At 35.3% G+C, this 24,065-nt stretch overlaps 2 protein-coding genes across 2 annotated transcripts in view; one reads left to right on the forward strand and one right to left on the reverse strand.

Annotated features, from left to right (window-relative positions):
- Positions 1–15,394, forward strand: part of ARHGAP15 (Rho GTPase activating protein 15) — an 871,958-nt gene extending 856,564 nt beyond the window's left edge. Inside the window, exon 17 of the mRNA XM_074215108.1 lies at positions 13,804–15,394. Within this exon, the coding sequence (XP_074071209.1) occupies positions 13,804–13,987 (184 nt within the window). The 3' untranslated portion in view covers positions 13,988–15,394. The remainder of the gene's footprint in view (positions 1–13,803) is intronic.
- The window catches only part of GTDC1 (glycosyltransferase like domain containing 1), a 671,515-nt gene continuing 659,301 nt past the window's right edge, over positions 11,852–24,065 (reverse strand). Inside the window, exon 13 of the mRNA XM_074215094.1 lies at positions 11,852–23,680. Coding sequence (XP_074071195.1) covers positions 23,577–23,680 — 104 coding nt within the window. The 3' untranslated portion in view covers positions 11,852–23,576. The remainder of the gene's footprint in view (positions 23,681–24,065) is intronic.

A 24,065-nucleotide genomic window follows, 5' to 3' on the forward strand; every position in this document is an offset into this window, starting at 1 on the left:
CCCCACCTAGCTGCCCCCATACTAGACTTTTTAAAAGCAGGGTTATATCTCTATCCTTATACCATTCAACATCTGTGCCACTGTGAAGCCTTCAGCAAAGTAGCTTCTTAAAAGTTATTTCAGGGGCGACTAGGTGGCGCAGTGGATAGAGCACCGGCCCTGGAGTCAGGAGTCCCTGAGTTCAAATCCAGCCTCAGACACTTAATAATTACCTAGCTGTGTGGCCTTGGGCAAGCTACTTAACCCCATTTGCCTTGCAAAAAGCTAAAAAAAGAAAAAAAGTCATTTCAATCCAGAAAGTGTTTTAACACAGTCATCACAACATTTTCAGCCAATCATTAATAATTTGATATGGGCAAAACTCAGAAATAGTCTCAGATTCAAAATTACAGTGTTTGCAATCAATTCAAAATACTACTTCAAATCTTGTTTGAAAGTAGTAGATGGTTATAATCACAAATAAATCGATCCATCCAAAACAATTAATTTGTAAATTAACATATGGAATTATTTCTGAAACATTTGGTAATGACCTTCCAAAAGCATGAGTTTAGAACTCCTTGTAGCAGGTTAAATGTTGAATGGACAGAACTTCTAAAAGAGCAAACAATTTTTTTTTTGGTTTCATGCTGCTTAAAAGCTATGTCGACATGCAGTTCTGATTTTTAAGAAGAGATTACAATTTTTTTCAAACATCCTGATCTCCTACAACAGCACTGTAAGTAGCAATATAAATCAGGGTAAGAGAGATAGGTAGATATGACTCCTACTCAATCCACCACCACCTAAAGACAGCAATAACATAGGAAAAATCAAGTGTGAGCAAATTATCTTCATTTGCTTTGTATTTCTATTAATCTTTCATTATCATAATCATAGTCTCAAGCAGGATCTAATTCTTTAATGTTGCATGTGGAATCTAAAAGACTGAACAGAATTTTGTAAACCCCAGTGTGATCTATTTGCAAGGTTTGCCTTTCCCATACCTTCCAAATTTCAAAATCAATAACCATCTCGAAGTTGTATGTGTTGGAAAATTGCAACCTTACATAGTTGGGGGAGCCAAGCTTCCTACACAGTGACTCCATCACTCGAGAGTTGTCCTGCAGTCAATTATGTGGCTTCCAGCTTCCTTTGCAAGTTACTATGGTAACAGCAAAAGCACAAAATTAAAAAAAAGTATTTTTGCTTATATATGCCCATTAGAGCTGAACTATTAGACACTTCAGAATTCTTAATTCGACATAATTTTCCCTTGGTCTTTATGATGAAGAGGGTTATGCTTTCAAGATGAGAATCTTTTGGCTGTGATTTTGCACAACTAAGAAAATTCTTTGAGCTAGCAATGCCACTCACTTTTGGAAAAACTTACACAGCATACGGCTCCACAGTTTTTTGTCTGGGTTCCAACATCTGTAGCACTGGATTATAGATTGTTTCTAAAATAATCTTAAATTGATGCATCATTGCTCCTTCCATTTGGGCCTGACAAAAAGTAGCTCTGGCATTTCCTCTCCTTTGTACGTTGTAAACTGTATATCACTTTTTTCTGCTCATGCCAAAAAAAGGAATTCTTACCAATTTCAAGTTCTTATAAACTTAATTTCACTTAGTAGTATAAGAATTGCTTCCACTGTGAATATATTTTTATTCAAGTGAGAATACATCAAGTGCTGTTCCATGAAAAAACGCATGAAATCATAATTATTTTTGTCAGGCTATTCTGAATTAAGCAGTATTAATAAGCTGTCTTTATAAGAAGCTGTCATTTATGTCCTCTTTACTCTCAACAGACAGGGAAGGTCTACAGTTCTTGAGGCTTGGAGTCCATCAAGTTGTTTAGATGTCATTTCTACTAAGAATTCTTGGAGTAAATAATGATGAGAAAAATCTCTGCTCCTAGAATAGGTTGGGATAATGTTACCTCATTCTATTAGTGCTTGTCACCTAATCCAGCATTCCTATGATATCACATCTCTGAGTCTCAGTTTACTCATTAGTAAAATGAGGAGGCTGGACCAGATGCTCTTTAAGGTCCAATATTATATAATTTTGTCACATATTTCTCCCTTGATCCTTTGCTTTCAGATCTGGCCTTTTATCTTCACATCTGAGACAAGGAGACAGAATTTTTTGATTTCTTGTCTGAACTGAGGGTTCTATCAGATTCAAGATCTGCCCCATGCTTCCACACCAACCCAAGTTAGAGCCCAAGAGGTGACAGGAAGTATGTGAATGAATATCCAGTTAATTTCTTTTTTTTTTTTTAGGTTTTTGGCAAGGCAAATGGGGTTAAGTGGCTTGCCCAAGGCCACACAGCTAGGTAATTATTAAGTATCTGAGACCGGATTTGAACCCAGGTACTCCTGACTCCAAGCCGGTGCTTTATCCACTACGCCACCTAGCTGCCCCCAGTTAATTTCTTAAAGAACCTACTACCCTGTTATAAATTGTTAATCTGGGAAGGTAGGATTCTATATTAGACTATAAGTTCTTTGAGATCAGAACTTTTTTTTAAGTTTTTTTTTATTCCCAGTACTTAATATAGTTATTGTGTTCTCTATATAGGCATATTATAATCTACCTATCATAGCATCTGGCACTTACTAAAAGTTGTGGATGAAAGAGAAGACAAAATTGTATATGGATTCAATTATTCATTCATTCATTCATTTGTTAAAATATATCTGAGCAGTTACTACAGAACTATGTTAGGTCTGATACTGCCAAAAAAACCTCTGGTTTACAAATATGTTCCTTTCCACAACTGGAGAAATTATACAATTCATCTGTAGCTTGTTCTATTGGAAGTATTATAGAGATTATCAGAGTTGGAAAGAACCTCAAAGGCCATAGAATCCATCTGGTTCCTGAATAAGATAAAAATTCCCTATGCAACATATGCAACAAGTGACCACTTAATTTTTTATTAAAAACTAAGGAAAGGGAAACCCATAACCTCCCACAGCAATACATTGAATAACTTATTTTTAGAAAGGTTTTTTGTCCTATAAGTATAAAGTAACCTCTTTAAACTACTGAAAGTAGCCTTTTAGATCCATCGTGGCTAAACCAAACAAGGTGGGAAAAACCAATAACATCTTCTTTTGACTTTGAATGGGTTGGATTGGATAACCTCTTAGTATGCTATGTTTAATCCTTCTACCAAATGGCAGCTCTTCTAGTACTTTTATAGGTGCATCATGTTCCCTCTAGGTCAGGAGTGGGAAATCTCTTGAAATTCAACAAATCTAGAAGTTTTTAGGGGTGAATGAATTAAATGTTTGACCAAATACAGCCTGAGAATGAGGTTATAAATATCCAAATGGTCCTTGGCAGAAAAAAAGGTTCCCATCCCTGCTCTAAGTCTTCTCCAAACCTAATACTTAAGTCCTTTGGCTGATCATCATGCTTCATAACTCAAGACTCTTTGCCTAAATAATTGTTCCCCAACCCCAACCCCCATGATCTTATTCCTCATTGTCTTTTCTAAAATGTCATACCCCTAATAGAATAGAAAACTTCTGGGAGGTAGTTAGGTAACCTATCACCTTTAACTGTTATTTTTATAGATTTGATACTTGATCAAAGTCTATATTCTTCTCAGTATATTTCTTTAATTTGGCTTTATTTTTATCACAAAATATTTTACCAGTGGAAAAAAATTAATAATCATGATAAACCAATCCTTCCTTTCTATTCTTACTACCATCACCCATTTTCTTGCCCTCTTTATCTCCTACCTGGATTACTTTAGCAGTTTCCCAGATAGTCATCTAGATTCTAGACCCTTGTCTTTCAAATTACTATCATATTAATTTTCCTAAAATACTGTTCTGATCAAATCACTCAAAAATTTTCAGTGGATAAGGAAAGGGAAACCCATAACCTCCCAAGGCAACACATTGGATAATTTATTTTTAGAAAGGGTTTCTTTTTCTTCCTATAAGTATAAAGTAACTTCTTTAAACTATTGAAAGTAACCTTTTAGCTCCTTTGTGGCTAAACCAAACAAGTACAAGATTGCAGTGTAGTCTCCATCACCTACCAAAGTTGAAAATTCTTCACTTGACATTCAGGTCATCTGGTCTCTGGATTCAACTTATCTTTTCAACATTATTTTCCAATACTCTCCCCTTCCTTTGTATTAAACTCCAGTCTTGAATATTCTTTATTCTTTTCTATCTTTGTGTCTTTTTTCTCATCATATTCTCTCTGACTAGAATACCATGTTGTCCCCCAACTCAACTCTATTATTTAAGTTCCTATCATTCAACACCCTGACTGCCACCTCCTTAGTGAGAAATAATCCCTCTGCATCTCATGTTATTACCTAGTTCTACCTATCAACCAATGAATGCACATTCATTTTGTGTTTATTAAGTGCTAGGCAACAATAGCTCCTGCCTTCACATCCTATGTGGATACAACATGTAAATAAAATGGGTACATACACAAAAAATAGGGAATAAAAGGAAGATAAATTTTGATAGGAAGGACCAAGGGACTGAAGGTATCAGGAACATCTCCTATGGAAGGTGGTTTGTTATCTGGGTCTTCCTAAAAGTTAGGGATGTCAAGAAATAAAAGGTGAGGAAGAATATTCTAGGCTCAGTCAGTGGCACAGAAATAAGCAAGGATATGGTAGGTTCAAAAAATTAACAAGTAAACTGACATAACTGATGTGTGGAGAGGAGTTAAGGTTGTCAAGATTTGAAAAGTAGGAAGGAACCAGGTTATGACCAGTCTAAAATGCTGTATGGAGGATATTATATTTGTTCCTTGAGGTAATAATGACTAGGGTGGTAACACTGTCAGACTGACAATTTGGCAGGTCTCTTTTGAGCTGTATGGTGGTGGATAGATTGGAGTGTGGAGAAATAAGGGGATAAATTAAGGGCTATTGCAATAACCCAGGCTAAAGGTCATGAGGTTCTGATCTTGTCTAGAGAATGAGTAAGTGGAAAAGAAACAAACAAGAAAGATACAATGAGGGTAACATGAAAAGATTTAACAATGGATTGCATATTTAGGGTAAGGAAAAGTGAGGAATCTAAGATAATACCAAGTGAGTATTGGATAGAGTGAGAATGGAAAGACAGTAATACCTTCCACATATAATTCATTAGTTATTTGTGTACTTATCTTCACTACCAAATTAGAAGTCATCGAAGCCAGGGATAGTCTTGTTTAAATTTGTTTTTATTTTTTATTTTATCTTTGCTTTCCTCTCCATGCCTGGAATAATATCTTTCATAGAGTAGGTGATGAATAAATGTTTATTAAATTAATGTATACATTTCAACTAGGTGACATAGTAGGTAGAACACTGGGCTTGAAATCAAGAAGACTGATCTTTAAAGAGTTCAAATTCAGCCTCAGACACTGTGTGACCCTGAGCAAGTCATTTAACTCTTATTTGCCTCAGTTCTTCTTTGTAGAATGAACTGGAGAACTAAATAGCTAACCACTTAGTATCTTTGCCTAGAAAATCTCAAATTGGAGAGTCAAAAAGGATTGAACAACAACTGAAATATGTTGTATCTATCTAATCCCATAGCACCACAGTGATCCATGCAAGTATTATGCCCATTTAATAAATGAGTAAAAAGTTATATAGGGTGTTATATAGATTATTGAACAGAAAGATAGAAACCAAACTGGGCTTGGACTGGGGGCAGGATAGGAAGTTGGAGGGATGTTGCTGACTTTTGATCAAATATTCATCTTTATAGTATCTAATTTTCCTTACCTGTAAAGTTGGGTTAATGATTATCTGTTATCTCAAGGAGGGAATTCAGAGAGGATGTCAGAAATTAGGCACACAGGTAGGAGTAGAAACATGCACTCATTTGGAAAGGCAAGTTTTACTATACAAAATAACTTGCCCAGCCTCACATAGCAAGTCAGTGACAAAGCTGGGGCTAATTTTTCTATGCAGCTCTATCCCCATGACTATTAGGAAAACATCTGATCTAATTCCATCTCTGATAGGGGAACATGCTTGCTTCTCCAGCCCAACCATGAAGTCTGGGAGGACCGGAGATCCCAGGATTGGTAGCAGTTGTTTTGTTGAACTGGGTTCCACCCACAGCATCTGTGCTGAACTAATGTTTTATTAATTTCCCAACACACCACCTACTGCTTGGTTGATATCCAGAATGTAGATGTGCCAGCTTTAAAAAAAAAAAAGTCTTTTGCCACAGTAAACAAACAGGATGGAAAGTGTTCCAGATCTTTCTCATCCCCATTCTCTCCTCTTGATTGCATTTAATTTGTTTCAAAGCTGCTATCAGGTCAATGGTCCTTCCTAAATTGGGAAAAATGACTAAGCCTCTCCCTTCTACATTTTTGGGGGACTTGGGGAGTTTATGACTAGTATTTCAACAGTATATTTCATCAACTACACTTAATAACTAAGAAAATTAAGCCAAATGTATGGGAAATCTTACCAAAATATGAAAAAATAATTTATTTAATATTATTCATTTGTAAAAAAGGTGATTATATTTTAGGAAACTCATAATTAAATTGATCTGATTAACACCATATGGAAAATGTGCTTAGAAATGGACAAAAAAGCTATAGGTTTAAGGAAGCACTGTTTCATATTTACATTTGTAAGAGATTAAAAAAAACCAACTGAAGTCTCATGCTTAGGGAATACAGTAAAATGACAGCTTTGGCAGGATTCCACCATGAGACAGTCTTCCCTGCATGACCCACACACTCACATTAGAAAATCCAATCTTCAAGGGGATTGTGCAGTGCTCATCTCTGGTGGATCAGGCAGCTTGGTAGCAGGTGGGGTTGGGTAGTGTGGACTGATCTACTAGCTCCCTATCCCTGCATCCTCTCTAAACTCCTTTACAGCAGAAGGCAATTAACCTTCAACCTCTAGTTCAGCCCCCACCCCAAATTAAAGGACCAACACTGACCTCAGTTGGGAGGGACAAGCTTACCAGCTCAGACTTGTTATGACCTATATCCCAATTGTGACAAAAATTCATATTTCTGTAATATTTTATGGTTTACAAAGTCACTTCTTTGAAATAGTCAAAGGATTATTCTCCTTACTGTACAGATTAAAAAAACTAAGATTTGAAAAGGGGGAAAACCCTAGATCAGATGTCTAGTGTCATATTTGGGACTAGAATCCAAGTCTTATGATTCCAAACTGATGTTTTTTTATCAAATAGAAAAAGTTTATAAGGTACAATGTGGCCCTTTGTCATAACTCATTAAACTCATGTGTTTGTGTACATTACAGCTCATTCATAAGCATCCAAATCCCTCTCTGTTTTCAGTTATCAAAATGCACATTATCTATGAAAACTTCCTACTTTGTTTACAATCTTTAAAGTACATAACTGTCTTGTCCTTTATTCTCCTATTAGTTACTTAATAGCTGAACTTCTACATTAGTATCCCACTGTGTTCCTCCAGAATTAGGAATCTTCTTGATTTCCCAAGTCTTTCTTGGAACTGGTGTAAATGTCTTGAATCCCAGTCTGTATGCTTAGGATTCATGGTAGCCTTTCCATGGTTAGGACCCATGGTAGGTAGCCTTTCCACCTACCTAGACATTCTCAACTCAACAAATATTATAGTTAAAAACACTAAAAAGAATTAGTCCCTGACCTCATGAAGCTTACATTCTACTGAAGAAATATAACATGTACATAAGAAGCACATATAAATAAGGAAGTTTGAAGAAGAGAATATGGAGAAAATCTACCTGAAAGAATTAGGAAATGTTTCATGGGGCAGGGGAGGAGTAGAACTTTATCTGACTCAAGGGAAATTAAAGATTGAGTAGAGACACAAAGGAATTCTTTTTAGCCATAGAATTTTGTTTCTACAAATGGTCAGAGATAACAAATAAAATGTTGGTTTCAGGGAGTGATCAATCCATAAATATATGCTATGTGCTGTTCCTGTCCTTAAGGAACTCAACAGTCTAATGGCTAATTGGGCTGCTGCAGACCTGTGATTTAGGAAGATTATCATCCTAACTTTGTGAAGGATAGATTGGAGAAAGGAGAATCTGCAATAGGGTGATCAATGAGGAGTATACTTCAAAAAGTCATGAAAACTTCAGGTGGGGGTTTGGTCATATGAATAGAGAATAGAGAAAGCTGCTATGGAGCTAGAATCAACAATTTGGTAATGAATTTTGAAAAGTGAAGAAGAAAGTTACAAGGATGACTCTAATGTTACACACCTGGGTGATTGGGAGAATCCTTGACAAAAACAGAAGTTTGAAAAGAGCTCTCTACATTTGGAGATGGAGATGGAAATAGTTGATGAGTTTTGTTGAATTTAAGATTGCCACAGAACATGAAGTGAAGGTATGACTTCTGAGGTTGAGAGAAGTGATTATTTTTCTATTATATTAATAATCAATTATTAAATTAGGATCAAAGTTTTTCCCTTTCCCTATAGATAAGTCAGTCTCTGAAGAACAAGGCTGATAAATAAGATTGCCCAAATCCTCTAGGAACAAGTTCCACCCAACTAGAAAACTTCACTTCTGTTTAGAGTGTAAAAAAATCTATACCAGGAGAATTCCAGTCCTAAGGCATTAAATTTATGTCCTTTCACCACCCACTTCTATGTCCACCACCACCACCACCACCACCACCACCTACCATTGGAGATTAGTGTAACCCAGTTCCTGAAGGAGAAAACCAACCAGAATAGTCTGGGTAAAGATGAATTACTTTGTCTAGATTGCTGGAGTCTCTTGATCAAGCCATGTTCTCAGTAGGAGGGGCTGAGGGCTTTCAGTCCACTTACTCATTTGAAGGTCTACCCCCTCATTAATCATTTATCAATCGGGGTTTATTTTCACCTGTTGATATACACATACACACACACACACTCCTTTCCCAAAGGATTTTAAGCATTCATTGATGTCCAAGGTTTTGTCTTTGGTTACCAAGAGTAACCCCCGACTATCAACTTATTGATTATCAGCTAGTCTAATTAATAAATTGATTAATTTCCCAGAAGTTCTGTCTCTCAGGTTTTTCATATATTTCAAGGTTCTGGGGAGAGAGATTAGAGCTCGAGATATAGATCTGGGAGCTCACTGCAAAGGTTAATAATTAACTCCATTGAACCTGATGGGATCAGAAAGAAAAAAATTATATGGAGAAAGAAAAGGGTCCAAGATAAATCCTTAGGGGACATAGATCCTTAATGGGCAGATAATGGATGTTTCACAAAGAAGCCTGAGAAAGAATAGTAAGACAAGTAAAAGAAAAACAAATAATTTAAAAGTCAGGAGAGGAGAGATTAGTTAAGAAAGGCTAGTCAGTAATGTTAAAAGGTATTTCTTTTCAATCCAGAAGAAAGAATAATAACAAGATGACATGGGACTTATTTTTAATCAAAAACATTTTTTATTAGTAAAAGTCTATCTTCTCTCTCTCTCTCTCTCTCTCTCTCTCTCTCTCCTTCCTACCTACCTACCTACCTAAGTCTCCATCCATTGAGAAAGAAAATCACTTTTTACAAACATGGATAGCCAAAAAAAAAAAACAAACTCTCAAGTGGCCACACAATATGGGATTTAGTAACTAAGAGATTCTTGGTAGCCTTGGGAAGAACAGTTGCAGTAGAGCAATGAATTTGGAAGACAGATTCCAGGGGTTAAAATTGAGTGGTGAAGAAGTTAAGGAAGTGAGTGAAGTTGACATTCTAGGAATTTAACAGTAAAAGGGAGGAAAGTGATAGTATGACAACTTAAGGGGGTGGTTATGGGAAAATGTTTAAGATGAAGGAGAAGATTGAGGGAGAGGGCAGAAGGGTGTAATGATGGGCCAAGCTACTGAATAAGACTGAATTAGGTGCACAAATAGAAGAGCTGTCTTTGATAAGTAGAAGGGCCCTCTTCACTGGAGGCTGGAGCAAAGAGAAAGTCAAAAGAACATATATAATGGTGTTTGATTTATGAAGAGAAAAAAGGGAATTTATTCTCAACCACCTCAATTTTCTCAGTAAGTACCATATGAAATCATGTACCTTTCAGAAAGAAGGAGGTATAAAAAACTCCAGAAATCAGGAAAATGGTTGAACAGCCTCTGTGGTAAATGTGATAATCAAGAAAAGGAAGAAAGTTCCATGTAGCATTGGGGCCCAAAATTCATAATGGGTATTGTATATAGTAATAACAATATTATTTTTAAGAATGACTTTGAATTAATAAGTTATTTTGACTTATAAATACCTAAACTGACTATAAAGGACATATGAAAAAATATGCTCTCTGTATTCAGAACTGACAAATAGTATGTATAGAATGATTTTACCTATACATATATGTATATATGTCTGTGTGTGTGTGTGTGTGTGTGTGTGTGTGTGTGTAATGGCAGCATCTATAGGTGTTAGAAAGGAAAAGCAAGTTTTACATAGTAGATTTGTAGTTTCATGTGCAATCATCTTTTTTATTGAACTATGTTATGGACATACTTGTTTTATTCTACAAACTAAAAATAAGATTTTTTTAAAAAGCTCATAATGAACCCAGTCAGTTGTGTGACTTCTGATTTTCAACAGTCTAGCAGTAGGAGAAGTAAAGAGTAAAGGACAATGTGTAGTTGAACTGGCCTAGTCAGCTCTAGAGACACTCTAAAGACAGAGGAAGAGAAAGCCTGAAGATCTCTATAAGGACTATGAAAATAAGGGTAAAGTAGAGGTAGAGAGGAAAGAATAGGAAATGGAAATGGAATGGAATTTCCAGAAATGGACATTTTAGTGTGCTAGATCAGAGAGATAAAACAGATATGGGTGAAACCATTTTATGAGTTGGCTATTCTTGGGAATCTGCTGATTGCTTATGGGTCTGTGTAGTTTCTAGACCTGACTTTTTCATCCCCTATGCCACAATCCTGCCCATTCCACAACTGATCAAACTACAATCATCACAGAAAGATGCTAAGCAAAATTATGAAATAGTTGAAGTATATGTTCAATTCTCTTCTCCTTTCTCCCTACTAGGTCAGCTTTTTACTCCCCCAACCCTTCCTTTCCTCATTCCTTCTCAAAACTAAGGCCTTGTGCTTCCAGAACCCTACTTTTTGATGGTCTAAGAAACTAATTTGTGCTAAAGTACTAATATCAAATATTTAGTCATTTAATTATTATGAAGGAGACAAACAACTTAGCATCCAGCCTAGCACACTTGCAGGTGCTAAATATATATTTGTTAAGTAATTAACTAAACATTGTCCTTTATCATTCTACAAAGTAATGGAAAAAATTGGGACAATATTTGAGCCTGGCTAGTAAGTATTTAAAAATCAGTACTGGAAATCCTCACTTTTCCCCCCTAAAAAATAGATATTTCAGCCTTGAAGAGTCAGTCTCAAACAGCTCTAAAAATCCCACTAACTTTGATTATCAACAAGTGTTGTCTCTTACTGAAATGTATACATTTCAGAGGTGTGCTAGTAAATATTTGATAACTGGTTCTCAAAAAATAAATATATATGTGTATGAATAATATATATAAAATACAATATATATACACATGCATTATATATGTGTATGTAATATGCATTTAATATATACACAACACATGAGTTTAATTTGCATTACTACTATTTCTACATTTTCTTCAGGCTGAACAATCAATAAAACAACAAATCTAGCTCTGATTTGTAGCATTTGCTGATTTCCAATTGTAAAATGCTCACATTGAAAAATATAGTAGTTGGAGAGACAATCTAAGCTGATTCCAGCACGCCACTGAACCACACCTACTTCACTGAAACACAATTGGAATTGTTTCCCCATTCAGGAAAATGGGGAAAGGTTCAGTTGTTAATATACAGTTTTTCCTTCTAGAAACTCCCCTGTCACCACCATCTATAAGTTACTATGCCCATGTAGTCTTTAAATAATGAAGAATGGAGCCACAGGCTATCCTATTCAAAAGCTCTGTAACCATTTTGAAGGTGACTTATGGGAGAAAATCAGCCCCAGTTATTAAACACACTAGTATAATACACCAAAGAAACAATTCTGCTCTTTTGAAAAAGAAAAAAAGCAGATTCAAGTTGTATTGAAGTTTTGCATAAGTTAATAAACATGGTTATGAACTAAAATGGCAGGTTTCCCTGAAAGTTAGAGTTAATGTAAGTGTTTTGAGAAGGTACTTGGCAAATCTCGAAACAGAGCAAAATGTTTTGCTCTGAATTCAATCAAAACCCAGAAGATCTTTTTCCCTTCATACCTTCTTCCCCCTAATTTTAACAGTGAACCAAGAAGTCTGATGTTGTAAGCTCAAGCATTATTTTCTAAAGCCTCTAATTTAAACCGTGGAGTTTTATTTTCTCTTAAGGAGCTTTGTGTCAGGGTAGACATGGTGTCACCCTTAATAGTACATTTGTAAAGAACATTTCAAAATGTGTCATTGGTTTTCCAGCTCTTTGTACTGTCCTCACACCAACAAAAACCTCCTTGGTTCCAGTGGGATTTTTGCCTGTATAAAGACTACAGGATCCAATCTTCTTTTATTTGGGTATGAACTCAACTGCTATCCAAACTGAACAGACTCACTTTTCAATTCACTTGTTTTGGCCATCGGACAAGATGACTTTTCTTCCTCATTCCCACTTCTCTTGCTTCTTTCGAAACTAACTAATCAAAACTTATATAATTTATAATTCCTTTCCACAAACTAATCTCACCTGGCCCTAGTTAACTTAAATAACATTCTTTTAGCATTCATTTCTTCCTCTTATTTCTGGTTCTAAATTGTGGAGTTGTCTTCTTTTTTTCCTAGTTTGTTTTGTTTCTGTGGTTATGTAGCCTTATTTATTTTGTTGCTGCTTGTATTTTACAAGATCATAAATTCCTCAATAGCATTTGTATGCCTTCCTTTTATCTCCCTATACTTAATAAAGATAACTAAAATGCTGACTTTTCTATATAACTTGCTTGTTTGCATTTAACTACTTTATATCCTCACATCAACCCTGAAGGTAGTCCCATTTTACAAAGGAGGGAAATGAGGTTCAGAGCTATGGACTTGCCTAGAAATAATGTCTGTCCTTCATTCTCCAAGAAGACCATGACATTAAGGACATGATGGTATGACAAGCAAGGCTAACAGGGTTAAGTAACTTGTCCAAGGTCACACAGCTAATAAGTGTCAGAGGTTGGAGTCGAACTCTGATCCTCCTGATTACTCCTCTGTGCTCTATCCACTGCACCATACACAGCTAGTAGTATCTAAGTAGGCTTTGAACCCAGATCTCCCTGACTTCAACCAACTGCTTCCGTTTGCTTCTTTGCTATGCACACTATAATAGGGTTTGGGCTGTCTAGTCTAGAAATTCTAAAACATTTCCATATATTTCCATATAAATGATTGTGAATAAACAGGAAAAAAAATTCTTTCTAGAAACAGAATCCTTTCAGATTAGGAAGATCTTGACTGCATTTCCTGATTGAACCTTCACCAATCTTCTTTCTGTTTCTTTATTTTCCAAGCAAATAGGTGAGGCAGTGTAGAAAGTGCCAGACTTGAGTTCAAATTTGGTCTGTTGTATGACCCTGAGCAAATTACTTAACCCTGTTTGCCTCAATTTCCTCATTTATAAAGTGTTATGGAGAAGGAAATGGCAAACTACTTCGGTATCTTGGCCAAGAAAATCCCAAATGGGGTCAGAGAGAGTTGGACACTTCTGAGCATCAACAATAAACCAACATTACCTATCATCTTCAATGGCATACACAATTTTTTTTTTTACCCTATTGCCTAACTGACTCTTTTTTCTCTTTTCACAGAATAGTGGCTAAAGCCTCAAAGAACCTCATGTCCACCCAAAGTTTAGGAATTGTGTTTGGGCCCACACTTCTGAGAGCTGAAAATGAGTCTGGGAATATGGCAGTCCACATGGTGTATCAAAACCAAATAGCAGAACTCATGCTAAGTGAGTACAATAAGATCTTCAGCTCTAAAGAAGACTGACAGACAAGGCACATTATTGAAAATGTTCACATCTGTCTTGATGCCTAATATTTTTACATTTCTGTAAACATATTTCTGAAATATTTTTTTTCTTTCAAGTGACAGATGCCTCATTTTGTGAAAACTTAATGATGATTTCATGTTTAAGTTCCAAACATTAGAATAAAATAATTGACAATATTTGCCTATATGTGTTCAACATTAACCCTTTGAATACTATGCCACAGCACTTCTAGGACCATGATGTAAATATCTAAAGAGTTTTAGAAATATAGGGAATATAACATATTCATGTTCCATGTAACACTGATTCTAGGTTCTCTATGTATATTTAGTTCATATTCATGCACTCTCATGTGTATATGTATATATAATAACTATAATTGTACCCAGGTAGTCAAAAGGTGATACAAAAGCAGAGTTTAATACATTATAAAAAGTTTTTTTAAAAAGAGATCCAGATTTAAAATTAAAACAGGTATTTTTTCTTTATGAATTTTTTTTGCTTGTGGGTAGTTTAGCTATTCTCTGAGCTATACAATACAAGTTTAAAAAGAATATTGAAAGTTGTGGGGTTTTTTTGAAGAAAAATGACAGTTCAAAACATTTTCCATTGGATATATTTTTTAAAAAATACTATTTCCTATCCCCCAAATCCACCATCCTATAAATTAGAAATAAAATTAGAGTTTCACTATTTTGTTCTTAATATCATATGAGGATTGCATGGCTGCTCATTTTTAATGTTAACATCCATTTTGATTCTTCATCATACTCTACATCTTCCTCTTCCCTGGCTCTGTCATGTTCTGTAGAATTTTTATTATGCTCCTGAGGATGCTTTATTGGTGAATTACATTAAATTCATCTAGAAAGAACTTAAAAAAAAGAAGCTTTTTCATATGCCCTTAGGATTTCTTGGCTAGACTTGAATCAGTTTATGCATTTGATGGTTAGTTTCAGTTGTCATGGGTAAACAAAAGGGTAACTGTCTAGAATATATCAAATATTGTTTTATTTTGAAAAATATGTTTCTGGCTATACATATCCCATATCCTGTTTTGTGAAAGTATTCTGCTGATAAAAATGTAGACTTATGTTTGACAGCTTTTTAATCAAGTTCAAACAGAATAAATAAAACTAATCCAGTGTGGTAACAAGTCAGTCTGGTTATCGATTTGTTCATAAAATGAAAAATAAGGCATGTAAATAATATGTGTGAAGCTGAGATCCAAGAGCAAACATTTAAAGCAATTGAGGACTCATAGACATTGAGTGGATATATAGATGTGCTGAATGACACACAGAGATTTCTGAACAGGCAGATATCATGGATGTTCCCCAGCATACATCCTACTGACTCTGGAATGGAAAGGGACCTTTCAATCTACTCCTACCTATCTGTATGAAGAGAAACACAGCAAAGTTATGCCTCCTTTTATTATTCTTCACAGATACTGTTTTTTGGGGGTGGGTTTTTGGAGGGTTTTTTTTTTTACAAAATGAAGGTTTGTAGTAATCTACTTGCATCATTTTCTTAATAGCATGTGTTCATATCATGTCTTTATGTTACATTTTGGAAATTCTCACAATATTTCAAACTTTTTCATTATTATCATATCTGTTATGGTGATCTGTGATCAGTGATCTTTGATGTTACATGATTTTAATATTGTGGGGTGCTATGAACAACCCCCATATAAGATAGTAAGTTTAATAGATAAATATAGTGTGTGTTCTGACTGCTCTACCAACCTGCCATTTACTCATCTCTCTCTCCCTCTCCTCAAGTCTTCCTATTCCCTGAGATACAATAATATTGAAATTAGGCTAAGTGAAAGGAAGAGTTAGCTAATCAGGCATACTTCAATGTTGTCTTATTTTAGGAAATTGCCACAGTCACCCCAACTTTAGGGAACCACCATCTTAAGCAATCAGCAGTGATCAATATGGAGGCAAAACCCTCCACCAGCAAAAAGGTCAAAACTTGTCAGCACATGTTAGGAATGAAGTATTTGTAATTAAGATGTGCATTCTTTTTAGACATAATATTATTGCACACTTCATAGACTACAGTAAACATCACTTTTATATGCATTGGGAAACAAAAAAATTCATATGATTTGCTTTATTGCAATACTTGCTTTATTATGATATCCTAGAATTGAATTGGCAATATCTCAGAGGTACGCTTGTATTATTGTGTGTGCTCTTGTCTAGGAAGAGACTTCTAGCAGGATCAAAATAGTACAGAGGTATGAAAGAGGTAGATACACACCGCAGGGGTCAAGTGAAGTTGTAAAGAAAAAAGTCACATGTTTTAAAATTACAGTAATCACTAGAAGAAAAGATATCTATACTACTAGATAGAGAGCTAACCTTAGAGTACAAAATACTTATGATATCATTAAGCTTTTGTTTTTGTTCTTGTTTCAATTGATTTAGCATTTTTTTCAACAATTCCCAGAAACACAATTTCCCTGAGCCTCATTAGTGTCCAAAGACCAAGAGCAATTCAAATGACAAGTCAACTCTTTAGAAAGGATTTAAATCTGAAGGTATAAATTGTAGAGTCTAAAGAGTAAAAATAGAATCCCCCCCCCAATCTTTTCACCAACATCTTTCCTTCAAATTGGACAAATTTTCCTTCTACATACAACAAGACCAAGTAGTCTCTATAGGAGATGATCCTCAGTTCCAATTTGTCCAAGCTTCATAGAGAAGAGATGAGTGGATTTTTCCCTACTATACATTGAAAGTCTGAAACTATATAGCAATATGATAAAAATCATCACCTAATTCTGTATCATTGAAAGCTATGTGACAGGACTTGCTAACAATCTGAAAAACAAAGATTCCAATTAAGAAAATTTGAAAATCTGTTAGAATACAATCACTTGCCACGGGTCCTGTTCTTTCAGCTTAATGCAATGAGATGTTGACCTATACTTCCTTTAAATGTGTTTTTTTTTTAATATAGTGTGACTACACTATATGAAAAAGCATTATGCAATTGGTACTTCCATTTCCTTTCCTTTCACTGTATTCTAACCCTCTAAAATCTGACTTCTCTACTCATCATTCAATTGATCCATTGGTAACTCCAGCTACTAATGATCTCTTAATTGCATATATAATTTTTTTAATTTTTAATTTATGGAATAAATTCCCCTTCTCTCTATTCATACAACCAAAACCAGAGTTCAGACTAATTACCCTTTATTTGAACTGGTCTCCTTGATGCTTCATCCTCTACTCAGCTGCCAAGGCCATGTTTCTAAAGAATAAGTCTGCTCATGTAGTTCCCCAACTCAATGAACACCAATGCCTACCACTTACCTGGAGGATAAATTATTGTTTTCTATCTGACATGTTAAGTTTTTCTAAAAGTCCCCTTCCTGTTTCCCAGTCCTTATACCCTCTTTGCCTCCACACATTGTATGATAAAGCTACACTGGCCTAGTCAGAATTCCTTGAACCTTATAATCCATCTTCCTTCACATACCTTGGCACTGGTGACCCCTCATTCATGGAATATTCTTATCCTCACTTCTTAGTTTCCTGGCTTCTTTCAAAACTCAACTCAAACGAAACTATCAAAGGTCTCACTGTATTTCCACATCCTAATGCTTTCCCCTTTTACCTTGAGGGCCTGGCATATAATAGATGTCCAATAAATATTTATTGACTCACTAATTTACTCTGTATCTTTTGTATCCCTGTTTATTTCATGTTGTCTACCTCATAGAATGTTTATTCATCCAGGACTGAGTGATGGTGTTTTTATCTTTCTTTGTATCTACCTGATACCTAGTGTTTGCTGATTGACTGGCCTCTTTCACAAAGCCTGTATAGGAAACATGGGGGGGAGTAGTTAGAAAATCAACCTCACAGGGTTCAAGTTTTGCCTCTGACCTTTAATGACTGTGTGACTCTGAGCAAATCACTGAACTTATCACTGCCCCTTAGCAGGGGTTTTCAACCCTTTAAGACTATATATTGAAAACTTGGTACTGATCCACAGGTGTTAAAAGGGTTCCAGAAAAATGGAATAAAAAACAAAATGTCCAGAGAGCAAATCATTTCAAATATTTAAGATTATTGCCAAGAAAGGGTAAGAGGAAATGCCTTTTGAATCCCTGTTTTGATATTTAACAATTATATTAAATTGAAATTAAGATATATATATATATAATACATACATGTATATACACATATCAGTTGTCTCATCTACCTCTATTCAAGTTCCCTAACTACCAGTATTGAAGTACAAAAAATGTCACACCATCAATATTTCTAAATGTTTTTTATCTAGCCTAATAATCACCATACTCAAATATCAAATACATATTTTTGAAGATAAGACTACTGCTCAAATGTATTCTGTGCCCAGAACATTGCAGGCCCCTAATAAGAGAAATTATCGGATCATGAATTTTAGAGCATTTATAAATCACTTGACTCAATACCTTCATTTTCTAAATAAAAACCTGAGGTCTAAGCTATAGGTAACAGAGCCAGGACTTGAATTTGAGACTTCTGAGTCCAAATTGAATTCTCTGGCATGATGGTAAGAATAGAAATCTGATATTTCTACTTAATGCCTATGTGAACTTCTCTGAATTTCAATTTCTTCACCTAGAAAATGGGAAGCTTAAATTAGATAACATTATAATCTGATTTCTTCCAGTTCTAAATCTATAGCCTAATCACCACCATGCTCAAATAAGGAACCTATCTAAACCTTTTTCTCATCTTATTATTTTATATGTATAATACTATCATCTAGTAATACTGATAGGTCAGAGATTATATCTTTAGCATACAAAAGTATATCAATTCTACTGTAAATTTTTATTGAATTGTTTTTGATTTCCTACCCACTCTGCCTACCCTAAACACTTTCTTCTCCCCTCCCAAAAAAATTTCATAGCCCTCAGAGTTACCTAGGAAAATCATTTTAAAAGCAACTTTCATTAACAAGTGAAACAATATTGGCAAAATTTTCTCAAAGAAATAAAAAATCATGATTTAAAACTAAGAGTCATTAAGCCTAGAGTCAGGAAGAGCTGTTTAAATTCAAATCTGGTCTTAGATTCTTAGTAGCTATATGACCCAAGGCAAGTCACTTAACTACTTGCCTCACTTTCTTCATCTTTAAAATGAGCTAGAGAAGGCCATGGCAGATCACTTTGGTATATCTCTGCCAAGAAAATCCCAAATGGGATCACAAAGAATCAGACACAACTGCATAACACAAAAATATTGAAAAAGGTACAGTGATACTTGAATAGCAATGCATTTAGAGTATCATTCCTAAAGTTAGGAAGACCTGAAAAGAAATCTAGCCTCAGACATTTACTATTTGTGTGACTCTGGGAATATCACTAAACCTCTATTTACCTCAGTTTCCTCTACTATGAAATGAAAATAATGATAGTAACTACTTCACAGGGCTATTGTGAAGATCAAATAAGATATGTTTAAAATCTTTGGCACACACCCATCACATAATAGGTGTTCTCTTGCTGCTGATTCTCTTGCCTCCCCTTCTTTTTATTTGTCCAAGTGCTTTATAATCATTACATTTAAAATTCTTGTGAGTATTGGAGTGGATATATCAAAAATGTTTTGCCTGCATTGGATTTTTTTTAATCCTAGTTTTGGTGGAGTCTGTCCTATGTTATATCATGTTATCTTGCATTGGATCATATTTGTCAGTGTCCCGTTAACATCCATCATATCATTCTGTCTAATATTGTATTGAAATTAAATCTGGCACTTTAGGGGTCCTGTGCAAGATGAAAAAATGGGTCCCCAGCAGTCTCCCTCTTAAATATAATTGAAAAAGAGGCAGGCATCAGGGCATGCTGTGCCTCATGCTGCCAAAGAGTGATCCTGAATCATTCAAATGATGAGAATACAGTGAACATCTCATACAAAAAGATGACAATTTTCTCTACCCGCTATGTCAAAATGAAAATTTCTAGCTGTCTTGGTGAGAAATTTGGCATCAGGATAGAGAGAAATATACCCTAAGTAGATATATACACATACACATACCTTATATAAGTTTATCCAGTTTTTTCCTGCTAATGGTTTATGCTTAAAATCAAGCACACATACACTCAGTGCCATTCCTTTAAGAAATCTATCATATTTTCTATGAATACTACTCACTGAATTGGGGCAGGATTAAGAAAGAGAAACTGTACTATGTACACAGTAGTCATTCAACTTCTAGCTATTACATGAACAATTCAGAACCAGCATCAAGAAAACAACACCACATTTATGACTTGGCAATAGGTTTGTCCATTGGTGATGTCTACTTTTAAGATACAACATTTAAATTACAGCATAAAATTGTGGATAGAGCACAAGACTTGAAGTTGGCAGAAAACTGAGTTAGAATTATGGACCTGAGACTTATCAGCTATGAGGCATCTAGGTAGATGATGGATAAACCCTGGGATTGGAGTCAGGAAGACAAGTTCAAATCTGCCTACAGACACTTACTAGCTGTGCAACCCTGGGAAAGTCACTTAACTGCTTTAGTTAATCGGCTTTAGTTTCCTCAACTGTAAAGTGTAGGTAAAAAATAGCACCTGCTTCTCAGGGTTGTTGTGAAGATCAAATGAGATTATATTTGGAAAAGTTTTTAGCCTAATAGTGGGTGCTTAAAATTTTTGCTTCTTTGCTTGCTATCTATAAACAAGTTCCTTAAGCTCTCCAAACCTCATCTGTAAAATGGAATAACACACACACACACACACACACACACACACACACACACACAATACATACACATAGAGGGTTGTTGTAGCAAAAGAAAGTCACTTTGCTAACCTTAAAATCCTATAGAAATGTGAGTTGTTACTACTGTTGATGATGCTTCTATGACAATGTCAATGAATTTCCCCTCCATCAGTATTAGTTATAAACTTCTACTAGAGGAATTCTTGACTATGTTCCCTTACAAACTCTCTGTAAGCTTGTATTCACTACATTTGAGTCCTTCCAATAGGTTAAACAACATTATGTGAGTACCAGAATAGCACTCAGAGTGTCTGTCCTTCAGTGTTCTTTCTGGCTACTGGAACAGTTGGCCATTTTTTTCCAGTCATACATTCCTGGATGATCTATGTGAATTCCTTTCCTTTTTATAAGCCATCACTAGTAATCTGGTAAATCTTATTTATCAATCACCTTATAACCCAGCATTGATTATAACTTTCTGCCATATGTTAGACTCTGTGCTTAGATGTTGAGAATACAGAGATTTAAAAAAAAAAAAAGCATTGCCTACCCGTGTGGAGTTTACCTTCTATTAGGAGAGAGAATATGAACATGTCTACGTACATAGAAAACAAATAAATAAAATTTGTTAAGCATAAGTTAGTTATAACCCAGCATGTCCCTCTATTACTTATTGATCAACCTGAGGCTTTTTGATTTTTTGAAATTTATGATGTTCCATGATTCTCAATCATATAACTATTACTTAATCACAATATATTTATGGTGATTCAATAAATCAATTCAGAGTATCTTGAACTCAAAGTCAGAGGACTAGGGTTGGAATCTTAAAACCTAAATTGACACAAACCAATTCTTTCTATATACTACTAGAACCAAATGGTTTCCTTAAACTCAGGTAAAAAAAAAAAAACTTTTTGTGTAGTGGTTCCGAGATGCAGACTGGTAGAGTAGAATTTAAAATGGATCTAGAGTCAAAAGGCCTGAGTCTGAATTCAGTTTCCAGTACTGGGTAACTATTTGCCACTGTCAAGTCATTTCATCTCTGTGGGTCTCTGTTTCATTATCTTTAATATGAAGATAATCATACTTGAGTCATGAGGTTGTGGTCCATAAGCATTTTTTAATCCTCAAAATGCTACAAAAATATGACTTCTCATCATTATCCATAACAGCATCAGAGAGGCAGTCTTTCATTCAAGGTCCTTAGGGGTGCTTTTCTTGCCCCTGCTTTCATATTCCCAGCAATGGTCACCTTCCCCTCAAAGGTTCCCTTTTATCTACTCTTTATATATCTACTAGGTAGTTATTAATTTACATTTAAACTCTTCCTTGAAGACAGGTACTATTTTCTTTCTCTGTACCCCTAATGATTAACCCAGTATGCTACTTAATAAATGGCTATTTCAATTATTGATTGAGTTATTACAAATATGGAGTTAACTTTATAGATTAATGATGTCAGAATGTTTCAATACCTCAGGAATTAATGATTCCATTTGTATGAATGTTCTTTCCACTGACAAAGTGAGTACCTTACTCTCCATACCTTAGGATAACAGTCTTTTGAGCTTAGCTAATTCATAATTTTTAACCAATCTTTTGATGAGCTTCTATTACCTGAATTATAACTCAGTAATATTCACAAATCCACAGTCCATTGCAGTGTCTATACCTAATAATATTTATCCCTCATTCACAAAGAAGACCACAACATCAGGGAGGTGATGCCATGACAATCTCATGAATTGGATTTCAGTGAGGGGAATGCTGTGCTAATTCATCCACCTCACATTCTCCTCCAGAGCCACCTGGGTCCAGTGGCCAAATAAGAATCAGGACCACTGGAGATGATCTCTGATGCGAGGCAATCAGAGTTAAGTTAAGTAACTTGCCCAAGGTCACACAGCTAGTTAGTGTTAAATATCTGAGGCCAGATTCAAACTTCAGTCCTGACTCCAAGACCAATGCTCTATCTACTGGACCACCTAGCTGCCCTATCTATATCTGATGCCCCTACAATGAATACTCTTTTAGAAGAGCTTTTGAAAATTCAATTCAATCCAACAATAATTTATTTACTATCTTCCATATACCAGTCGCTGTGCAAAATCCTAGGCACACAAATTCAAAAGTGGAAATAATTTCTGCTATCAAGGAGCATGCATACTGCTCAAATCAGTGTGAGAAGGAGAACTTCAGAGGAAACCTTTAGTGAAATCAAATCATATTAGTAATACTAATAATGAAGTTAGCTAAATTTCCCTTCATAGTTTGCAAGACATTTTATATACATTATGCCATTTGATTATCATAAAAACTCCATGAAGTAAGGCAGTATAGACATTATTTCCTCCATGGAATTAAAAGATTTTTAAAGCTGAGGACTTTAGAAATATGTAACTGAAGACCCTCACTTTACAGATAAAGAAACTGAGACTCAGGCAGATGAAGCCATTTATTCAAGATCAGTTAGTAAGTCACAGAGTAGAGATTAAGTGTATTTTGACCAATCAATGGCAAGATCTAAAACTGGTAAAATAAAACATAGGAATCAAAGTGGACCTTTGTTCTCAATCAACATTTAAGAGTATTTGGCCAGAAGGTTTTTTACAGATTTCTGGGTTTTTTTTCAAAGAATGAATTTCTGCTCACCACTGACATCTCCTTTATTACATATATTATACATTCATACCATCCAGTGTACATAAAGACACGTTGATTTTCTATACCCTTTGGTGATATTTCACATAGTCAAAAATCCCTCTTCGTTTTGTCATCCTGCTCCTTTCTCTAACCTATATTCTGCCAATGGGATTTCCTTCAGTTCCTACCCCTTGGTGAGTATTTCTCCCCAGCAGACAACATCTGTTTTCATCACCATTTTACTGCTTTGCCGTGACATCCTCTGTGTGTCAAAGCCCAGCATCCCTCCTAGAAAGGAAGAGAACAAGGAGATCCAATAAGACTCTGATTGCCTCTGGAGGAAACGAGGTAGGGGCCCAGGGACAGCTTAATGAGGTAAAGGGAGCTGATTCCTAACGGGAAAATGTTTTCCAGGGCCAGGATGGGTCCTTTCCTTCAGCAAATCCAGGTGAATGGGAGCTTTTAAGTAAGAAAAGTACAATTGCAACCAAACCAGTTGGAGCTCCTCCTTTTCTCAAGCTATCAGTTTTGAGGTCACAGTTACCAAAACTGGAAACTCAAAAATGACTTCAAAAAGGCAAACGCTAACTAGATTTCACACTGGATTTCATTTTACTTGGCATTACAGAAAGAATGCAGGTATTAAATAGTCTGGTTTCCTGTATACAATAAG

Source organism: Macrotis lagotis, chromosome 1 (genome assembly GCF_037893015.1).
Source record: "Macrotis lagotis isolate mMagLag1 chromosome 1, bilby.v1.9.chrom.fasta, whole genome shotgun sequence".
Classification (NCBI taxonomy): domain Eukaryota; kingdom Metazoa; phylum Chordata; class Mammalia; order Peramelemorphia; family Peramelidae; genus Macrotis; species Macrotis lagotis.